The 22791-nt window shown below is 53.3% G+C and overlaps 1 protein-coding gene across 2 annotated transcripts; it reads left to right on the top strand.

Moving 5' to 3' along the window:
• Positions 1 to 2007: 2007 nt before the first annotated feature.
• LOC143837148 (cytochrome P450 2F2-like) lies at positions 2008 to 20436 on the top strand. Of its 2 annotated transcripts, XM_077336671.1 has the most exons (9): positions 2009 to 2409; positions 5262 to 5424; positions 7403 to 7552; positions 7875 to 8035; positions 8600 to 8776; positions 14855 to 14996; positions 15498 to 15685; positions 16877 to 17018; positions 18944 to 20436. In XM_077336671.1, exons 1-9 carry the CDS (start codon positions 2218 to 2220, stop codon positions 19123 to 19125), a joined length of 1497 nt encoding a protein of 498 aa, XP_077192786.1. In that variant the 5' UTR covers positions 2009 to 2217; the 3' UTR covers positions 19126 to 20436. The 2 variants fall into 2 exon arrangements, with proteins under 2 accessions (XP_077192787.1, XP_077192786.1); XM_077336672.1 differs by lacking the exon at positions 7403 to 7552 and having other exon boundaries at positions 2008 to 2409.
• Positions 20437 to 22791: the final 2355 nt, after the last annotated feature.

Genomic DNA, 22791 nt, shown 5'->3' with positions numbered 1-22791 from the left:
ATGGCTGCACTCCCCTGCTACAACCTCCAAACAGGCTCAAAAAGAACATTTGTAGGATGCTACGTTGCCATCTACTACAGGGCAAACAACATCTGAACAGAGCCACAGGAAATTGTGGGTTAGTGTTTGAAATTTTGCACTATTTGAGACAATGCTGTTTAGAGTCTCTATTCTTGTCATGTTTTCACTGGATTAGTTCATGTGTACACAGTAACCGTTGAGCTGTTTGTATTTTCATCATCTGCCACACTCTTGAATTTTTTTAGGGAAAATGTGTGTTACATTCCTGAATTTGCACCAAATCTAATTTTCCTGGATAAAAAGGGTTATCAAATAATTAGGCAAACTGAAGAAGAGGGGTTGCCAAACAATTCTAGAAAATGCACATTCTGTTATTTCCCAAAATGGCAGAGTGTATACAACAAGCTCTGAATGCAAAGGTCTTTATAATTTTGAGGCTGCACCAGACACAGAAAATGAGTGTCAATTGCCGGAAGGCCCCATCAAGTCAACCTGCTTGGATTGGATGAAGGGCCAGATCAGATGTGTTTGCATGAGGATCCACCAGAATTACCCGACCAAGTGGAGGAGACCGCAGAGCTTGAGCTGAGGTGACCATTGTGCCCAAACAAAGGTGTTCCAACCCCCACACGGGCCCTACCTCACAAGAACAGTGAGGAACAGCTGTGCCACACACAGAGACTTCAGCTCATAAAAATAGTTTTTATTGATTTTTTAAAGATTAAAAACTACCATACTAGTGGGAAAGGGGAAAGGAGAAAGGTACATTTAGAGAGAGGAGTGACTTCTACTTTTATCTACAATTAATGTAGGCAAGGTTACAAACTTATAACTTCCCTTATAATTACAACCAAGCCCTCTTTTTTTCCTATTCTCTTCAGGGGTGGTCAAACTGTGGCCCTCCAGATGTCCATGGACTACAATTCCCATGAGCCCCTGCCAGCCAATGCCACAGACTTTTTTTCAGAAAGCCATCAAACCCACAAATAATCAGTTCCTTTCTCCCCCTTTTCATGAAAAAGGTCCATAAGGGCAGCTCTTTCACCAGTTTGTCTGTTCTGTGGGCAGCCTTGCCCAAAAGCCCAATTTATGATGCCAGAAAGCCATGTCGAAAACTACTTTTCAGCTGTGTGTAAACAGTGTCAGGATGTGGTTGAGGCCAAGGGAGGAACCGCATTCTTGGTGCTTTCCAAGCTGCTCTCCCCGCTGGCTTCTGTGCATCCTTGCACAACTTCGCATTCTTGCTGCACCCTCTGGGGCCAAAACTCTACACTGACGTGGTTCTGAGTTCTGTGCTGACCCCGACAGCAGGTCCATAAGGTGAATTCTAAGAAGCCCCTTGGGCAAGAACCGGTTGTGGCACCACATCACCAGCTGAGAAGAACACTCTGCCTGCATGTAAGGATCATGGATCCAGGAATGCATTCATTCCATGTTCTGCCTCTCACAATGCACACGCAAGGCCTGACTACAGAGTGGGGAAATGCAGGCAGTTGGGAGAGGGGGCTTCGCTGGCAGGCCGCCTTCTGCACTCTCAGGGCTCAGATCATTGGGTGGGAAGTTACCTCCAGCGTCCTCTCCTCCAATCTCCGGCAGAACGCAGGAAATTCACAGCTACATCAATGACCTAGAGTGGCACAAGTCAACAAAACTCCATTCCAGTGCCCTGAGTCGGGAGAAACTTAAAAGTAACCCCAAGCGTTGTAATTCAGTGGGAGGGACATATTGCGGGGAAAGTCCTTCTTAAACGAGACAGCAGTAAAAAAGGATTATGTCAAACTGAGGCCACCAGAGAGTGTGTGTGTGTGCATGGGGGAAGGGATTTTGCAGGTCGCCACAGGGGACCGCGCCTTCTGTGCTGGGGGGGGGGGGGGGGTCCGTCTAGGAGCTGCTGGGCTCTGCTCTCGGCCGGCTCTTCCAAGGGGCAGGATTCTGGTCCGCGCGTGGGCGGCCTCTGGCCTTGCGCCGGTGCCTGCGGGGGGCTGCTGGGGGACGGGCGCCAGGCGGGGCGGCGGCAGCAGCAGAGCCAGCGGGGCGTCCCGCAGCCCCCTCAGCCTGGCGGGGCGGGAGGGGGCCGAAGGGCCGGCCCTGGGGGGGGGCTGCCCGCAGAGGGGCGCCTCCTCCACCTCGGCCGCCCGCCCCGTGGGGCCGAGGGGCGCTATAAGAGCGCGGGGCGGCGCGTGTGCGGAGGGCGCCATGGAGCTGAGCGCGGCCGCCTGGCTGGCTGTGCTGCTGGCCGCCCTCGGGGGCGCGCTGTGGCTGCGGGCCGGCCAGGAGCGGAGGCGGCGGGCGAAGAAGGGGCGGCTGCCCCCCGGCCCGCCGGCCCTGCCGCTCCTGGGCAACCTCCTGCAGCTGGACCCCAGCGCCATGTACCGCTCGCTGGAGAAGGTAAGCGCCGCGACGGCCCTTCCTTCCACTTGCCAACCTCCCCCCCGGGGAGCGGGGAACGGGGCCGGGAGAGCCTCCGGCCAACAGAGTGCAAACACGCCCGGCCCTCGGCTCCCCTCCTGGAGGGCGCCCGGTGAAGTCACGAGCCCCTAGCCCCCCCCCCCCCCAGCCAGCGCCGGGCTTGCGTGCGAAAGTCGCCGCGGTCACGTCTGGGCAGCGGCCTCGCTCCCGCCGCAAGCAGGAGGACACTTCGGGTCGGCCCCGTAAGCCCGCGTGGCGGCCCTCTGACCCCCAGGGGCGCCCTTGAGCCTGGGCCGGCGCCAGGGAGCCAAGGCCGCGCCTGCCCTGTGCCGCTCAGCCGAAGCGCAAGATCTGGGATTTCCGGGCGCTGCCTGGAGCCAAAGGGCAGAGGCTCTGCACCGCAGTCGCAGCCGGCGAACAGCTTTCCTGGGCTCCAGCGCCCTCCCTGGGCTGAAGGCGCCACGGCCTGGCCTGGAAAGGGGAGGGAGCGGAGTCCGGGGCGGCGGGAGAAGGGGACCCCTCGAGGGCGCAGACCCCGGGTGACGCCAGCAGCACCCCACCGCCAACCAGGCCTCGTATTCGAGGGGCCAGCCTCGTGTGCCTCAGACACCGTCAAGGAGGGAGGAGGGGCAATCCAGGAGCAGCCCTTGGGCAGGGGTGAAGCTTTCCCAAAAGAGCTGAGAGGATGCGCCAATCCCTGCTCTGTGTCCAGGGGGAGGCAAAAAAGCTCCCAAATCCTTGGGCTGGGAGGGAAATTCCTTTCTGGCCATAACAGGGGTAGTCAAACTGCGGCCCTCCAGATGTCCGTGGACTACAATTCCCATGAGCCCCTGCCAGCATTCGCTGGCAGGGTCTCATGGGAATTGTAGTCCATGGACATCTGGAGGGCCGCAATTTGACTACCCCTGCCCTAAAATGTGGGTCAGCATTGCCCTGGGCCACGAGTAAGGGCAAGTATGGGCCACGAGAGCCAAGCTCTGGCTTCCCACTTCCTGCCCTTCCTTTGACTCCCTGGTGGCCACCTAGGTAGAGTCAAAAAGACTAGTGCTGACCTGTTTTGTTTCTTCAAGGGCTGGAGATCCTAAGTCGATTTTGGTTGCTTGACCAAAGGACCTCCATCTTAGCAGGATTCAACTGCAGCCAACTCCACTTCTCGTTCAGACATCAAGACACCAAAAGTTAAACTTCCATCAGCTTTATTGACAATGGTGCCTTTGTGGATTGCAACAAGTTAGGCTTTTGATAAGGTTCCACAAGATATTTTTATTGAGAATTTGGTAAAATGCAGTATAGATCCTATTAGGTGGATCGAGAACTCCTTGACAGATGGCTCCCAAAAGGTGCTTGTAAATGGTTCATCATCTTCTTGGAGAGGAGTGACGACCGGAGTGCCTCAGGGATCTGTCCTGGGCCCTGTGTTGTTCAACATATTTATAAATGATTTGGATGAAGGAATAGATGGGATACTTATTAGATTTGCAGATGATACTAAACTGGGAGGGGTAGCAAGCACACCAAAAGATAGAATCAGAATACAGGATGATCTTGACAGGCTAGAAAACTGGGCTAAAATGAATTTCAATAGTGATAAATGTAAAGTTCTGCATTTAGGTAGGGAAAATCAAATGCATCACTATAAGATGGGTGAGACTTGTCTTGGCAGTAGTACAAGTGAAAAGGATCTGGGGGGTCTTAGTAGACCAGGCACTGAACATGAGCCAGCAGTGTGACTCGGTAACTAAAATGGCAAATAGGATTTTAGGCTGTATTAAAAGAAGTATAGTGTCCAGATCATGCAAGGTGATGTTACCACTTTACTCCACTCTGGCTAGACCCCACTTGGAGTCCTGTGTTCAGTTTTGGGCACCACAACTGAGGAAAGATGTAGAGAAACTGGAGCATGTCCAGAGAAGGGCTACAAAGATGGTGAGGGATTTGGAGACTGTCATATGAGGAAAGGTTGAGGGAGCTTGGCCTGTTTAGCCTGTAGAGAAGGTGACTAAAAGGTGATATGATAACTATCTTCAAATGCTTGAAGAGCTGTCATATATAGAAGATGGAACAGAGTTGTTTTCTGTTGCTCTGGAAGGTCGGACCAGAACCATGGGATTAAATTAAGTCAAAATAATCTTTGGCTAAACATCTGGAAGAAGTTCCTGACAGAGCGGTCCCTCACTGGAACAGGCTTCCTCAAGAGGTGGCAGGTTCTCCTTCTTTGGAAGTTTCTAAGCAGAGACTAGATAGTCATCTGATAGAAATGCTGATTTTATGAACTTACAACACGAAAAAACAGGCGGTTCTAAATAAATAAATATCCTAACAGAAAAAGAGAGAACCTGTCCCAGGCTATCAAAAGGTGGATTTCCTCCAGGCCAGCCTAGATTCTGGAGATTTTCGGTGGGAGAGAATCACTTGGGCATGATATTAGGGTCACTATGAGTAGGCAGGGAGCTGTGAGTTCCTGCATTGTGCAGGGTTTGGACTAGATGACCATGGAGGTCCCTTCCAACTCTATGATTCTATGAACCTGTTAAAAGTTAAAACTTGGTTATTTCATGATTAACCCAACAGACCCAGGTTCTGAGTTCTCCCAACGTTTTTGGGGGCAGGGGATGCCTCGTTCTTAATTGGAGGGAATAAAATGTTCCTTTCTTACAGGACTGTTCCACCTTTATTTCCTGACAGGTGTACTTTATTGGCTTGCTTTCTTAAGCGTTGGACTTAACATCTTGCCCATAGTCTTTGCTCTGCTGAAAGAAAATGTTTAAAAACCCCTGCACAATGCCGCAAGCAGCTCTTGCCCTGCTAACACTGGGTTTCTCTTTGCTCAGCTCAGCGAGAGATACGGCCCCGTCTACACCATCCACCTGGGTTCACTGCCCTGCGTAGTCCTGTGTGGTTACCAAGCCGTGAAGGAAGCCCTGGTGGACCAGGCCAATGACTTCAGCGACCGGGGGGACTTCCCCGTCTTCTATCGCTTCACAAAGGGCAACGGTAAGCAGGTTGCTGAAACAGTGGCACCCTCCCAAACAGGGGCTCCTTACCCAAGGGCAGAGCCAGGGCTTGCAGGGCAGCCTTGGCACCCCCTTGAACTGAGAGACACACAGGGTGGTGTAGTGCTTAATTTTTGGACTAGGTTCGAGAAGACCCGGGTTCAAATCTCCCTCACAGGTTCTCTGTGCATCCTGTCACGCAGGATTCTTGTCAGGATACAATGGGAGGAGAGTGATGTCAGCAGCTCTGGGTCCCAGTGAGGAGATAGGTGGGATACAAATGAAGGAAGGAAATAACAGCCAATATGAATGAGGCACAGTGTGTTGTGTAGGTGCATCTGCTGAGGACTGAGCTTGAGGTCCAAGGCAGGATCCAAGCAGACGCGTAACGACCAATCAGTTTAAATCAAATGCTACTCTGTCCAATTGCATACATGGGCTTGGAGACCTATTGTCTGCTTTGTGTAGATAAATTTGGGGTTTTAGTCTATGACCATAAATAAAATTGATTGATTCATTGACCAACACAGTTTAATTCTGGCTTTTGTGTGCATGCATAATTCTTCTTTCTACATCTTGGTCACAAAAATGAGAATCATGCATACTGGATGGGATATATACTGCTGGGTAGCAGTGTGTGCAAACGAGATTGTGAGGTACTTGTGGATTGTAAGCTAAATATGAGCAGACAGTGTAGGGTGGCAGTAGAAAAGGTGAATGCAGATTTGGGATGTATCAACAGAGGCATCACATCAAAAGCACAAGATGGCATAGTTCCTCTGCATACTACATTGCTCAGGCTGCATCTGCAGTATTGTTTGTGGTTCTGGAGGCCTCAAAAAGGGCGAACACGAAATTGAAAGGGTGCAGAGGGGGAGCAGTGAGAAGAAGAAGAAGAAGAAGAAGAAGAAGAAGAAGAAGAAGAAGAAGAAGAAGAAGAAGAAGAAGAGTTGGTTCTTATATGCTGCTTTTCCCTACCCGAAGGAGGCTCAAAGCGGCTTACAGTCGCCTTCCCTTTCCTCTCCCCACAACAGACACTGTGGGGTGGGTGAGGCTGAGAGATCTCTGATATCACTGTTCGTTCAGAACAGTTTTATCAGTGCCGTGGCGAGCCCAAGGTCACCCAGCTGGCTGCATGTGCGGGACCGCAGAATCGAACCTGGCATGCCAGATTAGTGTCAAACGTGAAGAGAACTCACAACAGGCTTCTTAATTAAAGAAAGCTTTATTGGAAAGTACTACACGCAAAGGACTGAGAAGTCAAATCTGACTAGAGTACAGATTTGCTTCTGCTTATCAATACAATTCTCCCGCTCAAAACTTGACAGTTCCCAAGGGAGGGGAGTCAGAGAAAAGACACATGTGTAAGAAAAACAGAAATACATTCTCATAGCCTTGAGGAGGTGACAACAAACCCAGGCTCAGGCGAGAGGCCACAACATGTGATAAGGTTACCAAAACAAACTATTCACTTTTATGGCTAGCAAGAATACAGGACCTGGAGCAACCAGGCGCCAAGCAATATAAAACAATATAACTGACATGGAGGAACTCAAGCTAATTTATGACAGAGATTCTACAATCCTGACAATTAGAAGTCCGCCCTCCTAACCACTACACCAAACTGGAGAAGGATTCAGGGCCTGGGGACCAAGTCCTATGAAGAAAGGCTGAGGGACTTGTCTCAGTCTTGTCTCCTGTTACAATACGTACTCACTGCTGAAATCTCCATTAAAAAGCTGTTGGTTGGCCCAGTAGTCTGGCATTCTTCTTATGAACCCACATATTTGGTGACAAAAATAGGATTGCGATGCTAGGTATAGAACCCTGACAAGCGGTCACCTACAGCTGCTGAATCCCTGGAGCGGAGCCCACCGCCAAGGATCACTCAAAGAGACCACTGGTGGCGCATCCGCATCTCCTCGCTGTGCTGTGGCGCTGGCCAACTCTTCTTCTTCCTTCTCCTCCTCGGCCCACAGGCATTGCCTTCTCCAATGGGGAAAAGTGGAAGGTTCTGCGTCGCTTTACCCTGCAGACTCTGAAGAATTTCGGGGTGGGAAGGAGCAGCATTGAGGAGCGGATCCAAGAGGAAGCCCAATGCCTTGTGCAAGAGTTCCGGAAAACCGGGGGTAGGCGCTCGGCTTGATGTCAGGTGGACTTCCATCCAATCGCTGCTTGAGAGCACCATGGGTCAGGGTTTCAGTGGCCAAAGGAGCTTCCCCCGCTTCTAGAAGCTATCTTCTGGAGAAACACCCCATGTCTGGGGAGGGGGCAGCCTTCAAGGGAAGGGTGAGCGTGCCCCTATTCTGTGGTGTGTGACTGCATCACACCAGGCAAGAACATTTGGGGCAGGGGGAGGGAGAGAGAAGTGGATTATCTCAAAGGAGCCAACGTCATCCTCCCAAAGGGTGGCCCCCTCAGTCCTTGGACCTCTCCTCCTTCCCCTCGTAGGGTCTCCCTTCAACCCCATCAACCCCGTCTGCCGCGCCGTGGCCAACGTCATTTGCTCTGTGGTTTTCGGCAAGCGCTTTGACTATGAGGATGCCAGCTTCCTCACCCTGCTGGACCACTTGAACGAGAACTTCAAGATCATGAGCTCCTTTTGGGGGGAGGTAAGTGGTGGCGGCAGCAGGGGTGGGGACCAGCACGGAGGCAGATGGAGAGAAGGATCCGTGGAGAGATTTTGCCTGGTGTGATGCAAAAGCCTCGTGTTGGGCAGGGAGTCCCCCATTTAGTCCCCTGGCCATGGCTTCATGGGTAGCTTTGAAGGGTGCATTTGGGGACTCCTCCACTCCATGTGACTCAAAACAGCAACGGCTCTAGAGGGGGAGAGGCACTTGGACTGAAGCTATGGCCAAGGGCCTGCCCAGATTTTGTTTTCCCGAGTCTTTGTGTGCCAATTTGTAGCAGGCTATAACGAAACAGACTAATGACCTCTTAAGGCCTTTCTTGACGCTGCATCAAAAGATAGGAGAACAAAACCTCTGCCTCTTCCTTTCTGGCTTCTGGAGCTGCATTCTGAGCATCTCCTTGTTACTTACCACTTCTCGCATCCCCTTTCCTTGACTTCCCATTTCAGGGAATATGAGGCATGCGGGGGAGAGTGAAAGTCTTGAGAGGACTTTTGGAGCGCTTATTCACAGCAGTATACGTGTTGGTTCTTTCCCCTTGAGCAGGTCTACAACATCTTCCCGAGGCTCATGGACTTCCTGCCGGGGCCGCATCATCAAATCTTCCGTAACTTTGAGAGCCTGCGGCAGTTCATCGCAGGGCACATCCGCAGGCACCAAGAGAGCCTCAATCCCAGCGCCCCGCGAGACTTCATCGACTGCTTCCTGATCCGCATGGAGCAGGTACGTCAAAGGCACCTGCCAGACCTCAGGCCCAGGGCCCCTGGCTTAGGGACTGAACTGGACGTCTGTCTTGCACCCTGCGGCTTCCATGACGGACGGTCAGCAGCAGCCTCAGCTGGTTCATTGAAAACTGTTTTCGCCATCATGGTGTTGTGATTAAGTGTGAAGGCTTCTAATCTGGCAAGCCGGGTTTGATTCCCTGCTCCTCCTCATGAAGCCAGCTAGGTGGCCTTGGGCCAGTCACAGCCCTCATAGAGCTCTTCTCACAGAGTCCTAACAGAGTTCTCTCAGCCTCCCCTCCCTCACAGGGTGTCTGTTGTGGGGAGAGGAAAGAGAAAGCGATTGTAAGCCACTTTGAGACTCCATTGGGTAGTTAAAAGCGGGATGTAAAAAACAGCTTTTCTTCTTCTTTATCCCACCCTCCCCAGAGGTTCTCATCAGTTGCAAACCAACCCAATGGAGGATTGAACACTTAAGATACAAGTCAGTCCGTAAAATTTATTGCACTGAGCTAAGGGTATTACAAATTTTAAAAAATGGGTGATGGGTTCACTTTGTATATGATGGTTGTTTATGGGGAGGAACAAAACCATGTAATATCTATTTTGTGGACATAAGTTTTAATAAAAATGTTTTGAAAAATGTTTTGAGAGGGGACATGATAGCCCTCTTTAAGTATCTGAAAGGTTGTCACTTGGAGGAGGGCAGGATGCTGTTTCTGTTGGCTGCAGAGGAGAGGACACGCAGTAATGGGTTTAAAGTACGATATAGGCTAGATATCAGGGGGGGAAATTTCACAGTCCAAGTAGTTCAGCAGTGGAATAGGCTAAGGAGGTGGTGAGCTCCCCCTCACCGGCAGTCTTCAAGCAAAGGCTGGATACACACTTTTCTTGGATGCTTTAGGATGCTTAGTGTTGATCCTGCGTTGAGCAGGGGGTTGGACTAGATGGCCTGTATGGCCCCTTCCAACTCTATGATTCTATGGGGAAAAAAAGATGCATACATATATTTACACTCTGAATTAAAATACCATTAAAATACATCAAATAAACTGCTTGTTCAAAAAATTATCTACCTTGATTTAAATATAACTAATCTCTATATACAGTGAATACAATACAACATCACCAAACCAATGAGCCTAAGGAATGCTTTCAGAAGAAGTAAACTTTGCCCAAATTTTCATAGGAGCCATGGCAAAAAGCAGCATATTGTAAGTGCCTGAGGGGTTAATGTCAGAAAGCAGAAAAACCTGTTTGTCTAAATCAGAAGATAAATGATGGTGCAGTGATCTGATGGTGCAGTGACCTTGGCCACTGATCTGGTCTGAGTTCAAAGGTCACAATAAGATGTCCTGTCCAAAGTTCTCCAAGGAGGTTGTCCCCAAATACAGAAATGGACAGCCAGCAGCGCTCAAGAAGGGACCAGCAAGAAGGGATGTAGATTGGAACAGAAATTTAAGATACCAGATGGAGAGCACGACCCAGATGCCAGCCAAGGCTTGGCCAGCATCCCTTCATCTCAGGGAGGGCCAGGAGTCTCCAGGACTTGACCAGGGCCAGCCCCTTTTCGGTCCTGGTCCCTACATGGTGGAATTAGCTCCCTGAAGAGCTGCAGGGCCCTGTGGGAGCTTCCGGCATTCTGCAGGGCCTGTAAAATGGAGCTCTTCCACCAAGTCTGTGGTTGAGGTCAGTAAAGAAAGGGTGATCTATATGGCTCCCTTTTCAGGAAGTGATGGTTGCTACTAACATCTGCAACCTCCTCTCTTCCACTCCTCCTTGTTGTGTTCACTGAGGTTTGAGGCATTGTTTTTTTTTGCCATGTCTCTTTTTGTGGTTGATTAACTTGTGTGTGTTTTTATTCTGGGATTTTAATTGGGGGGTTTAGGGGTTTTTTGCCCAGTTGTTGTAACCCGCTATGAGCCGTCAGGGCATGGCGGGGAATAAATCGAATTAATAATAATAATAATTCTGTCACCCTGAGCAATCCCCCTTCCAGGCCGCCCTGCTCTCAGCCGAGCGCAAACCTAGACCCCCAGCCAGGTCCCTCTCATGTCACTGATGCCAGCCCCTGTGGTTCCCCTGCACCCTCCTCACCCTGCAGTTTCAAGCAGCTGCTTTTGGGGTGGGGGTGGGGGCTTGGCCAGAGAAGGGCCCTGTTGGCAGGAAGGTCTCTAGATCCACTGCCTCTCCCAGGCTTTGCTCAAGTGCCACAGAGAGGGGGCCAAGCACCCCCCATTTTCCCAGGGAGTTCTTAATGGGGGTCACAGTTCAGGGGGGGGGGCTCACAGGAGATGTTGGATGGACCTCCTCAGAGGCCAGCATAGGCAGCAGAGGTTGGTGGACGAGGCCAAGGAGGCACCCAGGCAGGCAGGCATCTGCATGATAGAGGTCCTGTGAGTTCGGGGGCTCACCATTCAAGCAGGCCACTTAAAAAGGGCACAGGGAAGACGGGTCACACTGAGTATGGCCTTCCACAAGAGCCGCCGGGCCTGGTTCATGCTCCGGATGGTGCTTCCTCCAGTCTGGCTTGGGGAGGAAGAGAAGCTGGGAAACAGGCAGGAATTTTGAAAGGGAGGATAAATTGAGATATTTGCACAGCCATGATTTGGCCTCCAGCCAGCAGCTCCCTGCCCCGTGAACTCAGCAGGGAGGAGTTGTGGGCACGCTTGGTAGTAGGGACCGTGTGATTTTGGACTTTATGATCTTGGGGAAGAGAAGAACTGTCCGTAGTCACACATACAGGCTGGACTTCAGGAGAGCAAATTTTAACACACTTAAAGTTAGGTTGGGTAGAATCCCATGGTCGGAAAAACTTGAGATGGAAGTCCAAGAAGGTTGGGAGTTTCTCAAAAGTGAAATGCTGAAGGCAAAATCACAGACAATTCCCTTGGGAAGGAAAACTGGGAGGGACCTAAAGGAACCAGGGTGGCTCCATCAACAGCTTTCAAAGGAACTGAGTAATAAAAAAGACTCATTTCGGAAATGGAAGGAGGATCTTGTAACCAAGGAAGAATATAAATAACCAACGCGTGTAGGGAGAGTGTTAAAAAAGCTTCAGTATGAGCTTAGGTAAGAAATGCTAAAAACAACAATAAAGGGTTCTAGTTATATTCAAAGTAAAAAGAAGAAGAAGAATGCGGACATGGCAGGTCCATTGCAGGGGCCAGAAAGGGACACTGTAACAGGTGATGAAGAGAGGGCTGAATTCCTTGGTTCCTACTTCTTCTCAGTCTTTTCTTGGGAGGGGAATCAGCGTGGCAAAATCATTTCACGTGATGAGGGATGGGAGTTGCAGCCTAGGATCACTGTAGGGGTAGTCCATAAACACCTATTTTCTTTAAAGGAAACCAAATCCTCGGGGCCAGGTGAAATGCATCCGAGGGTACTAAAGGAACTTGCAGATGTAATTTCTGAGCCTCTGTCCATTATTTCTGACAATTCTTGGAGAACAGGTGAAGTGCCAGAAGATTGGAGGTGGGCAAATGTGGTCACCATCTTCCAGAGGGGGATAAAGGAGGATCCGGGTCACTAAAGAACCATCAGCCTGACGTCTATAGCTGGCAAAATTTTAGAACAAATCATCAAGCAGCCGGTCCTTGAGGAGCTAGACTGGATGGCTCTAATTACTAAGAGTCAATGTGGCTGTATGAAAAACGAGTCATGTCAGACTAACATCTACTCTTTTTGGGAGAAAGTTACTACCATGCTAGATCAGGGGAATTTTGTGGATATAGCACAGGGGTTGGAGCAGGCTTCCTTGGGAGGTGGTGGGTTCTCCATCTCTGGAAATTTTTAAACAGAGGCTAGATAGCCATCTGACAGAGAGGCTGATTCTGTGAAGGCTCAAGGGGGTGGCAGGTTACAGTAGATGAGCAATTGGGATGTGAGTGTCCTGCATAGTACAGGGGGTTGGACTAGATGACCCATGAGGTCCCTTCCAACTCTATTATTCTATGATTCTAGTTTACCTTGATTTCAGTACAGCTTTTGATAAGGCTCCACATAATATTCTTATTGACAAGTTGGTAAAATGTGGTATAGGTCCTATTACTGTTAGGTGGATCAAGAACTGGTTGACAGATTGTACCCAAAGGGTACTTGTAAATGGTTCAGCACCTTGGAGAGGAGTGACAAGTGGAGTGCCTCAGGGATCTGTCCTGGGCCATGTTTTGTTCAACATAAATGGTTTTGATGAAGGAATAGAGGGGGTACTTATTACATTTGCAGATGACACTAAACTGGGTGGGGCAGCAAACAGACCAGAAGAGAGAATCAGAAAACAAGATGATATTGACAGCCTAGAAAAATGGGCTAAAATGAATAAAATGAATTTCAATAGTGATAAATGTGAAGTTCATTTAGGTAGGAAAAATCAAATGCATCACTATAGGATGGGTGAGACTTGTCTTGGCAGTAGGATCTGGAGGTCTTAGGAGATCAGACACTGAACATGAGTCAGCAGTGTGATTGGTAGCTAAAAAGGCAAATGGGATTTTTGGCTGCATTAAAAGAAGTGTCCTGTTCAGATCACGTGAGGTGATGTTACCACTTTACTCCATTTTGTTAAGGCCTCACTTGGAGTACTGTGTTCAGTTTTGGGCACCACATCTGAAGAAAGATGTAGAGAAACTGGAGCATGTCCAGAGGAGGGCAACAAAGATGGTGAGGGGTATGGAGTAGGGTTGTGCGATTCGGCCGCCGAAGCGGCCATTCCGTCCGGGCGCAGCCAGCGCCGCGCCGCAGGGGGGGGAGGGCAGTGCCGGCAGCGGCGTGACAGCGGGCGCAACCACGCAGGCCCGCTGTCATGCCGCTGCCGGCACTGCCCTCCCCCCCCCCGCGGCGCGGCGCTGGCTGCACCCGGACGGAACGGCTGCTTCGGCGGCCGAATCGCACAACCCTAGTATGGAGACTAAGACGTATGAGGAAAGGCTGGGGGAGCTTGGTCTGTTTAGCCTGGAGAGAAGACTAAGAGGTGATGATAACAATCTTCAAATACTTGGGAGGGCTGTCATATAGAACAGCGGTCCCCAACCTTCTTCTGGTCAGGGACTGCCTCCGGGGGTGGGGGAGAGCCAGCGGCCCGGCTGCCGCAGTTGCTCATAGACGTGGATGACCAATTGCTGCGCATGCACATTTTGGCCACCAGGGGGCGCTAACACGCATGCACAGAGTTGCCGCACATGCACGTTATGGCCACCAGGGGGCGCAAACGCACATGCGCAGCAGTTCTGCGCGTGCGCGTTTGCGTAGCTGCCTTGCCGGCTGCCGTGCCGGCCTCTTTCCCCCCCTCTCGCTGCAGGGGGGGAGGCAGGCGCGGCTGCTGGCGGCCCGGTATGACGGCCTTTGCGGCCCGGTACTAGGCCGCAGACCGGGGGTTGGGGACCCCTGATATAGAAGATGGAACAGAGTGTTTTTCTGTAGCTCCAGAAGTTCAGACCGGAACCAAGGGGTTGAAATTAATTTTAAAAAATTTTACAGCTAAGCATCCAGGAAAAGCTCCTGACAGAGCAGTTCCTCAGTGGTGGGGTCTTCTTCTTTGGACATTTCTAAGCAGAGGCTAGATAGTCATGTGACAGAATTGTTGATTTGGTGAACTTTGGCAGATTGTGAGTGGGTGGGCAAGAAGGGATGTGCTGGTGTTTGTCTCTTGTGGCCCTTCCTTGTATACCCAGGGAATTGCTGATCGCCACTGTAGGATGGTAGGCCAGGTTGGATTCTGGATTTCTTTTGGGGGGGGGGAGCATGAAATTGAGGTCACTGTGGGTGGGCAGGTAGTTGTGAGTTCCTGCATTGTGCAGAAGGTTGGAGTAGATGACCTTGAAGGGCCTTCCAACTCTATGATTCTAGGAAGACCCAGAACAGCCATCTCTCTCAAAGACACCATCTCCAGCCTGGCTTGGAATGCGAACTGGGAGGGGGGGAAGCCAATTGCTGTTGGCAGCGCTGGATTCAGGAGTCCCCCTTGCCCTCCCCAGCTCCTGTGCCAGGGGCTCAGCCGCAGCCTCCCCCTGGCCGATCTGCAAGTGGCTTTGATGCTGGCCTCCCCAGATGTTCAGGTCTCTGCTGCTGTTTGCAGGAGAAGCAAGACCCACTGAGCTACTTCCACACGGAGACGCTGGTGATGAGCACCCACAACCTCTTCTTCGGGGGCACCGAGACCACCAGCAGCACCCTGCGGTACAGCTTCCTGATCCTGATGAAGTTTCCCAAAGTGGCCGGTGAGAGCAGCTGTCTGCCCAGGGCCACGATCTATTGGTCACCCCAAGGCTGAGCCTCCAGTTAGAGTCTAAGCATCCATTATGGGAGGCAAGGAACCTTTTCTGGAGCGAGCTCCCTCTCTCAGCCCTCCCTCCCATGACAGCAAGTCCACTCTCAGAGCCCCCCCCCCCCGTGCCTTACACAGCCCTGAGAATGCAAGGGGGCCATCCGCTCTTCTTCCAGGTCTGGGTTTCGGACCCCCACCTGGAGAGCCCTTGAGGGCAGAAGGGGCCTTATAAGCCATTTGTTTGGGTTGCCAACTTCAGGACAGCCAAATCCCCCTGGCCTGGGGAGGGCAGAGTGTGTGGGGAAGACAAGGCAGGGCTGGGGGGCTGTCCTCTATCCTCCAGGGCTCAGCTACAGTTCCAGGAGGGCTTGAGGACTCACCTCGCAGCTGGCAACCTGACCTTGGTCCCCCAACAGCCCCCCACCCCCGTTCACTGCCTCCCGTCTGTCTGCAGCCAAGGTCCACCAGGAGATTGACCAAGTGATCGGGCGTGACCGGGCCCCCTGCCTGGCCGACCGCAAGCTGATGCCCTACACGGATGCCGTCATCTATGAGATCCAGCGCTTCATCACCATCCTGCCCATGGGGCTGCCCCGGGCCGTCACGAGGGACACGCCCTTCCGCAGCTTCCTCTTCCCCAAGGTAGGGCAGCACCCCCTCTGCCCCTGCCCCCTCCCCCCTCAGACGCTGCACGTGAGAAAGATGCTCCCAGCATGCATGCCTCGAACTCGCCTCCTCATGGCAGCATGGCCACAGCAAAAAAGCACAACCTGCAATGACCCAGTGGCCTCCTCCTCCTCCCCGTCCCTTGAAGCCCAGGCGAGCAAAGGAAGCTCCTGGGCAAGTCCTAAAACCAGCAGCAAGATAGAAGAGGGACCCCACAAATACTGCTGCCCCCCCCTCGCCATTTAAGTTGAAGGTTGTTCCTCCAGAAAATGTTCTGATCGGTCCCAGCAACCTGTACAGGCGCCACAGGGGTCACCTCCTGAAAGGGCCAGAGTTTGGGGGTGGCAGCTGCAGACCCTGCAAGCCTTCCTGCAACTACTGGGCGGGGCAGGGAGCACATCTGCAGGGTCTCTGAGCCTGTGCAAGCGACGGGGTTGGAGGCTGCTCTTCATATGCCCTGGCCGGGCCCAAACCACAGAGGCCTGCCCTGCTCAGTCCCAGCCCCTGGATCCGGCCCTGGAAAAAGAGACGGTGGGAGGACAGCAGAAGCATTTCTGGCGAGAAGACCTTCGCAACTGCACTCTGCCCAAGCAGATGCTCGGAGCCCTCTGCAAGTCCAGGGCCCCTCAAAGACCAGCCAAGGTCCATTCTCCGTATAAGCTTTCAGGTGCACTGCGGTCCTCCCAGAATTCACCAGCCAGAACTCCCTCCCCGTACCCTGGCCATGGCAGCTCTGCTGGGCCGCAAACCCGGGGGAGAAGGAGCCAGGTAACCCATGCAACCCTTGGCCCTTGTGCTGCTCTCGTGGTCCCAGGGACAGGAAGGCAGAATGTCCGGGATTCTGTTTCCCGTGTGCTGAGGGATGAGTGCATCAACTGCCTCTCCTGCTTTTCTGAAGACAAATGGCTGGCCACAAGAATGAATGAATGAATGAATGAATGAATGAATGAATGAATGAATGAATGAATGAATGAATGAATGAATGAATGAATGAATGAATGAATGAATGAATGAATGAATGAATGATCTGCAGTACACTGCAGATAGTTCACGCATTCCTCTGTCTTTGGATGGGGGAAGCTACCAGCTGCTGTAGCTCTCTCTGAATTCCCATCCAATGTATGACCACCAGTGTCTCCCCCGCCCCACCACTCTCCCAAAAAACAGGGCACCAACGTGATCCCGTTGCTGAGTTCAGTGCACTTCGACCCATCCCAGTTCAAGGACCCGAATTCCTTCAACCCAGCCAACTTCCTGGATGAAAACAACTCCTTCCAAAGCAACGAGGCCTTCATGCCTTTTGCCCCAGGTATGCGCGGGGGGAGGGGGGGATGCAACATCCCAAACTGGCAAGAAGGAACTGGGGCTTTAGCCTACGGTTGCGCGGTTCGACCGCTTGGGCGAGCACCGAAGTCCGAGGCGGCCGCAGGAGCGGCCGCCTCGGACTTCGGTGCTTGCCCGAGCGGCCGAAGCATGCTGGAGTAAGCAGTAGTGTTTTAGCCTGCACATCCCCACACCCAAAACTACATTGTGCACACCTGAGAGTAAGGAAAGGGGGAGATGCCACTGAAGGGAGCGGGAGCTGTAACTCCCTAGTGTCTGTGAGTTTCCTGAAGGGCAGGCAGATCTGCGATGCCCGTTGACCAGCCCAAGGTCCCTGCTTATTGACTGGCTCCCTTTCTCCCCCGTGGGGACCCAAAGGAGCTTGTTCTCTTGTCCTGTTGGATCCCCTCAACAACCCTGTGAGGTAGGCTAGGCTGAGAGAGTTTGACTGGCCCAAGCTCACCGGGGGAGCCTGTAATTAACAGGTGGAATTCCCTGCCACAGGAAGTGGCAGTGGCAGCTACAAGCACAGACAGCTTCAGGAAGGAGTTGGATAAAGAAGAGTTGGTTTATATAACCCGCTTTTCTCTCCCCAAAGGAGTCTCCAAGCAGCTGACCGTCACCTTCCCTTACTCTCCCCACAACAGACACCCTGTGAGGTAGGGGAGGCTGTGGGAGCTCTGACAGAACTGCGCTATGACTACAGATCTACTAGGATTGTGACTGGCCCAAGGTCACCCGGCTGGCTGCATGTGGAATCAGGCTTTCCAGATTAGAGGCTGCCACAACCACGGCACCCAGCTGGCTCTCAGACATCTAGAGCAGAGGTCCACAAGTGGCTGTTAAAGCACAGTTCTGCTCTGTCTCCTCAGTGCTTGAGGGGCAAGAGTGGGAGGCCTTCTAGAGAGCCAACCTGGTGTCGCAGTTAAGAGCACTGGCCTCTAATCTGGAGAACCAGGTTCAGTTCCTCACTCCTCCTGCACCTGCAGCCAGATGGGTGATCTTGGTCCATCCTAGTTCTCTTAGAGCAGTTCTTGCAGAGTTCTCTCCGCCCCATCTACCTCCCAGGGTGTCTGTTGTAGGGAGAGGAAGGAAAGGCGATTGGAAGCCATTTTGAGACTCCTTCGGGCAGAGAAAAGTGAGATACAAAAACCAGCTTCTTCTGGCCCTGCTGGTGGACCTCCTGATTGCCCCTGGGTTTGGGCCACTGCATGACACACAGTATTGGCCTGGACAAGTCATTGTGACAGCCAGCCAGCCAGAGCTGACTTTCCTCTGTTCCAGCCAGGGGCTTTCCAGGCAAGGGAACAGGGGAGGTGGGTTGCCCTGGCCTTCCTCTGCAGAGCCTTCCTTGGGGGTCTCCCCCTCCAGGTCCCGATCCTGCCTAGCTTCTGGGACCTGATGAGATTGGGCATGTGCCATTGTGAGTTAGGAGGACCCCAAGGAGAACAGGCTGACAGCCCATCCTCTAGATTCCCAGGGCATGGCTGCAAGGTAATCACCACCCCCAGCAGTAAACATCAAGCACCCCCAACGCATATGCCAGAACACCCAAACACAAGGAAGGAAACCTTCAGGGAGACAGAACAGCTTTAGAGTCCAGTCAGGCACCTTTAAGACCAAGAAAGTGGTATTCCAGGTATGAGCTTTCGTGGGCACACAATTCCTCAGAGAGAACGTCCAGGGAGGCTGCCTGCCTGCTGTCTGATTGCCGGCCTCCGCAGTAAAGTTGAGCCAAGGGCGCCCTCTGCAGTCCGCATGGAGGGCTCCTTTCTCAATGTGCCGGAGGTGCCCTCTTCCTGACATCAGCCCTTCCCCACCACCAACCTGCCAAGTGACATGAGATGTGTGCCAAAACAAGGGCCAGCCACTGCGGCAGAACCCCTGGCTCACAGGGGTTCTGCTCCACAGGGAAGCGCATCTGCCTGGGAGCCGGCCTGGCCCGCATGGAGATCTTCCTCTTCCTCACCACCCTCCTGCAGCACTTCACCTTCCGGCCGCTGGTCACCCCGGCCGAGATTGACCTGGCACCCCAGTGCACCGGCCTGGGCAACGTCCCACGCCCCTTCGAATTCCAGGTCCTCTCGCGCTAGCCCTGGGGAGGGACTGGAGCCCCACGCCCACAGGCTGAGGGACGGCACCCCTCGACGGCAGCTCATCACACCACCTCCAGCGACGACCAGGGCTGCGCCGAAGGTCCCAGCTCAAGTTGGTCCCAGCACGAATCATCTCTCTCTCTTTGCACACAACCTCCTGCATTTCCTCGTCTGCTGAAAGGTCTGTTCTGCATCACATCGTCGGAAAGTGCTGCAGATGGGCACCCAGTTTATGGCGACCCCTCTGGGGTGTTTTGAAGGCGACAGGTTTGCCATTGCCCACCTCCGTGCAGGAACCCTGGGCTTCCTCAGTGGTCTTCCATCCAAGTACTAACCACAATGGGACACGCTTGGGGCTGCTTCTTCTGAGGGGTGGGCCAAAAGGGTCAGGCTGCAGGCTGCAGAAGCCCTCCCCCCAATACCCCACCAGAGGAGACATTACCCAGCTGCTCTTCTGACTCCTCCAAGCCGTCTGTCAGTGTGTGATGAGAGAGGATGCCCAAACCCCCTACCCCTGGCACGCTTGGCCTACGGCAGGGGGCCAGATCCACACACACACACCCCAGTGCTCAGGGTTGGGCCAAACACTTCTCCCTTTGAGCCATGTCGAAAACGGTGGTCCTAGGCTAGCGAACATGGTGGTGTGTGCAGGGGGAAGTTGGCAGTATCAGGCAGCTCCCCTTGAGGGCTCCTTATGGCAGGGGTAGTCAACCTGTGGTCCTCCAGATGTCCATGGACTACAATTCCCATGAGCCCCTGCCAGCGAATGCTGGCAGGGGCTCATGGGAATTGTAGTCCATGGACATCTGGAGGACCACAGGTTGACTACCCCTGCCTTACAGGACTCTGATAATCTCTAATGCCAAAGCATGGGAGGAGATCCTTAGGGTTGTGCACTCTGGCACACTTCGGCAAGCACCAAAGCCCGAGGTGGCCAGTGCCGAAGTGGCCGGAGCATGCCACCCTAGGGTCAGTCATTGGCTCTATGTGAGAATTGGTGAGCCGCATGATGGGAGGGAGTCTTCTGGCTGGCCAGGATCCCCTTGGCTCGTTCTCATTGCCCGACCAAGACAGACAAAAACCATAATTGGCCTGAAGATCAGAAAAATGAAAGGCCAGGTTGGATTTGGGGAGGACTGCAGACCATGACGTGCTTGAGTGAAGGAAGCAAGTCAGCGCGCCTGATGCATTGTTCAATGCCCTGGACCGGTCAGCTCGCTTTTATCATCCCCTGTGCTATGTGATGCATTGCAGACTGATTAATATTTCTAAACCTCTTTCTAATAAACCACACTTATATTTTTACAAGTCTGTTGCTTGATCACTGTGGCTCCGGGAACCCACGGGGTTCAGGTTGGACTCCTCGACAGGCGGACATGAAGGGTCCAAGAGAGCTCTCTCCAGTAGGAGGCGGGGGGGGGGGTCCTGGACAAAAAGGAGAGCAGGGAAATCTGTGTTCTGACAGCCCCCCCCCCCCCCCAGCTTTGGAACTCATCTCTGTGTCAGCTGGCTGGGCTTTGGGATTGGGGGAGGGGGGGAACTCTGCGCATGGTCAAAAGATGTTCTTAAGAGTGCTTCATGTGTCCAAGGCTGGCATCCAAGTAGGTGGGTGCTTGGGGAAGGGATAGGAAGAGGCCATAGAGCAGCAGTTCTCCACCTCCGCTGCCCCGCTACCACTACAGGGGTTGGGTGGCATGTGTGCCCAAATGTGCGAGCATGCGCAACTGTGACAGTGCACATGTGCAGATGCCGCCATCATGGGGGTGTTGAGCAGCGGTGGCCAGAGCGGTGGTGGCATGGCGCTGGCCTCTGCACCACCTCAGAGCCCAGCGTTGCAGGGGAGCTGGCGGCAGTGGCTGGAGTGGCAGCGGCAGAATGGCGCCGGCCTCCTCTGTGCTGCTTCGGTGAGCTCCGAGGTGGCGCAGAGGCCGCCACCGCCACTCCCCCGGGAACGACCCCTGGGGGTGTCACGACCCCCGGGTTGAGAACTGCTGCCATAGAGGATCCAATGAGCTCTGCTGGGTCAGACCAGGGGGAGGGTCCATCTGGTCTAGCCTCCCGCCTCACACAGGGGCCAGTCTGTTCCCCTGGAGGGCCAGCCACAGGGCAGAGAGGCCAAGGCCTTCCTTGATAAGAATACAAGAAGAGCCCTGCTGGGTCAGACTAGGGACGGTCCCTCTAGTCCAACATCCTGCTTCAAACGGGCCAACCAATTCCCCTGGAGGTCCAGCCACAGGGCAGAGAGGCTGAGGCCTTCCCCGATAAGAATATAAGAAGAGCCCTGCTGGGTCAGACCAGGGAGAGGGTCCATCTAGTCCAGCCTCCCGCCTCACACAGGGGCCAGCCAGTTCCCCCGGAGGGTCAGCCACCAGCCAGAGAGGCCGAGGCCTTCATAAGGACATCAGAAGAGTCCTGCTGGGTCAGACCAGGGAGGGTCCATCCAGTCCAGCCTCCCGTCTCACTCTAGAGGGCCAACAAGAGGACAGAGGCTGAGGACTTCTGATGTTGCCTCCTGACCCTGGGATTCAGAGCACTAGTGCCTCTGAATATGGACACCATGACTAGTAAAGGTAAAGGTATCCCCTGTGCAAGCACCAAGTCATGTCTGACCCTTGGGGTGACGCCCTCCAGCGTTTTCATGGCAGACTCAATACGAGGTGGTTTGCCAGTGCCTTCCCCAGTCATTACCGTTTACCCCCCAGGAAGCTGGGTACTCATTTTACCGACCTTGGAAGGATGGATGGCTGAGTCAACCTTGAGCCGGCTGCTGGGATTGAACTCCCAGCCTCATGGGCAGAGCTTTCAGACGGCTGCCTTACCACTCTGCGCCACAAGAGGCTCTACTACCATGGCTAGTAGCCGCTGACAAACCCATCCTCCATTATTGAATCCCCTTTGAGGGCTGTTTATTCCTGTGGTCGTCACTCCATCCTCTAGCAGTGAATTCCACTTTGAATAGCTCTGTGTCAAGTAGTCTTTCCTCTGATCCATCTCAAACCTACTGCCCGTCAGGGTCATTGGATGTCCTTGGCGGTCTCATTCCTAAACGTCCCAAACTCTCCAGGCTAGGGAAGGGGCTCCAGCCCCCTCATCATCTCAGTGGCCCCCTCTGTACTTTTCCCAACTCTGTCACATCCTTCCTTGATGAGGTGACCAGATGGGGACACTGTCCAGTTAAGCCTCACCATGTGAGTTTCCTCTTCTCCACTTCCCAAGGAACCAAAGAGGCATCAGGCAAGAAGGAGCCTCCTCGCCCCCAGATAAGGCCTCTGAATCTGCGGATGCTTTGGCAAGGCGGCTCAGTGGAGAGCCCCCCACCTCCCTGCCCCTTCCATTCCCGTATTCCTCCCTCCTTACAGGAGTTGGCCGGAAGAGGCCGAGCAAAAGCCAGAGGCCCGAGAAGTGGCACAGTGCGGTGTGGAAGGTACCCACAGGGCCTCCTGCTCCCTTTGGCCACAAGCGTAGTTTACAGTCCACCCTCTGGATCGGTCAGGCCACGATGCAGGCTCCTGCCTGGCGGGACAAAGCAGCCCCAGCCCCTAAGAGTCTGAGGAGCACCTCCAGCCCTCTGCCCCACCCCAACCCCACCCTGCACATGAGGCCAACAGAGATCTGCCCACATCCACTGCAGAAGTTGAGCCTGGCAGACCTGGGGCTCATCCA

Source organism: Paroedura picta, chromosome 5, assembly GCF_049243985.1.
Source record: "Paroedura picta isolate Pp20150507F chromosome 5, Ppicta_v3.0, whole genome shotgun sequence".
In the NCBI taxonomy this organism is placed as follows: Eukaryota; Metazoa; Chordata; class Lepidosauria; order Squamata; family Gekkonidae; genus Paroedura; species Paroedura picta.
The sequence above is the reverse complement of the archived record's forward strand: the minus strand, read 5'-3'. Positions and strand labels throughout refer to the sequence as shown.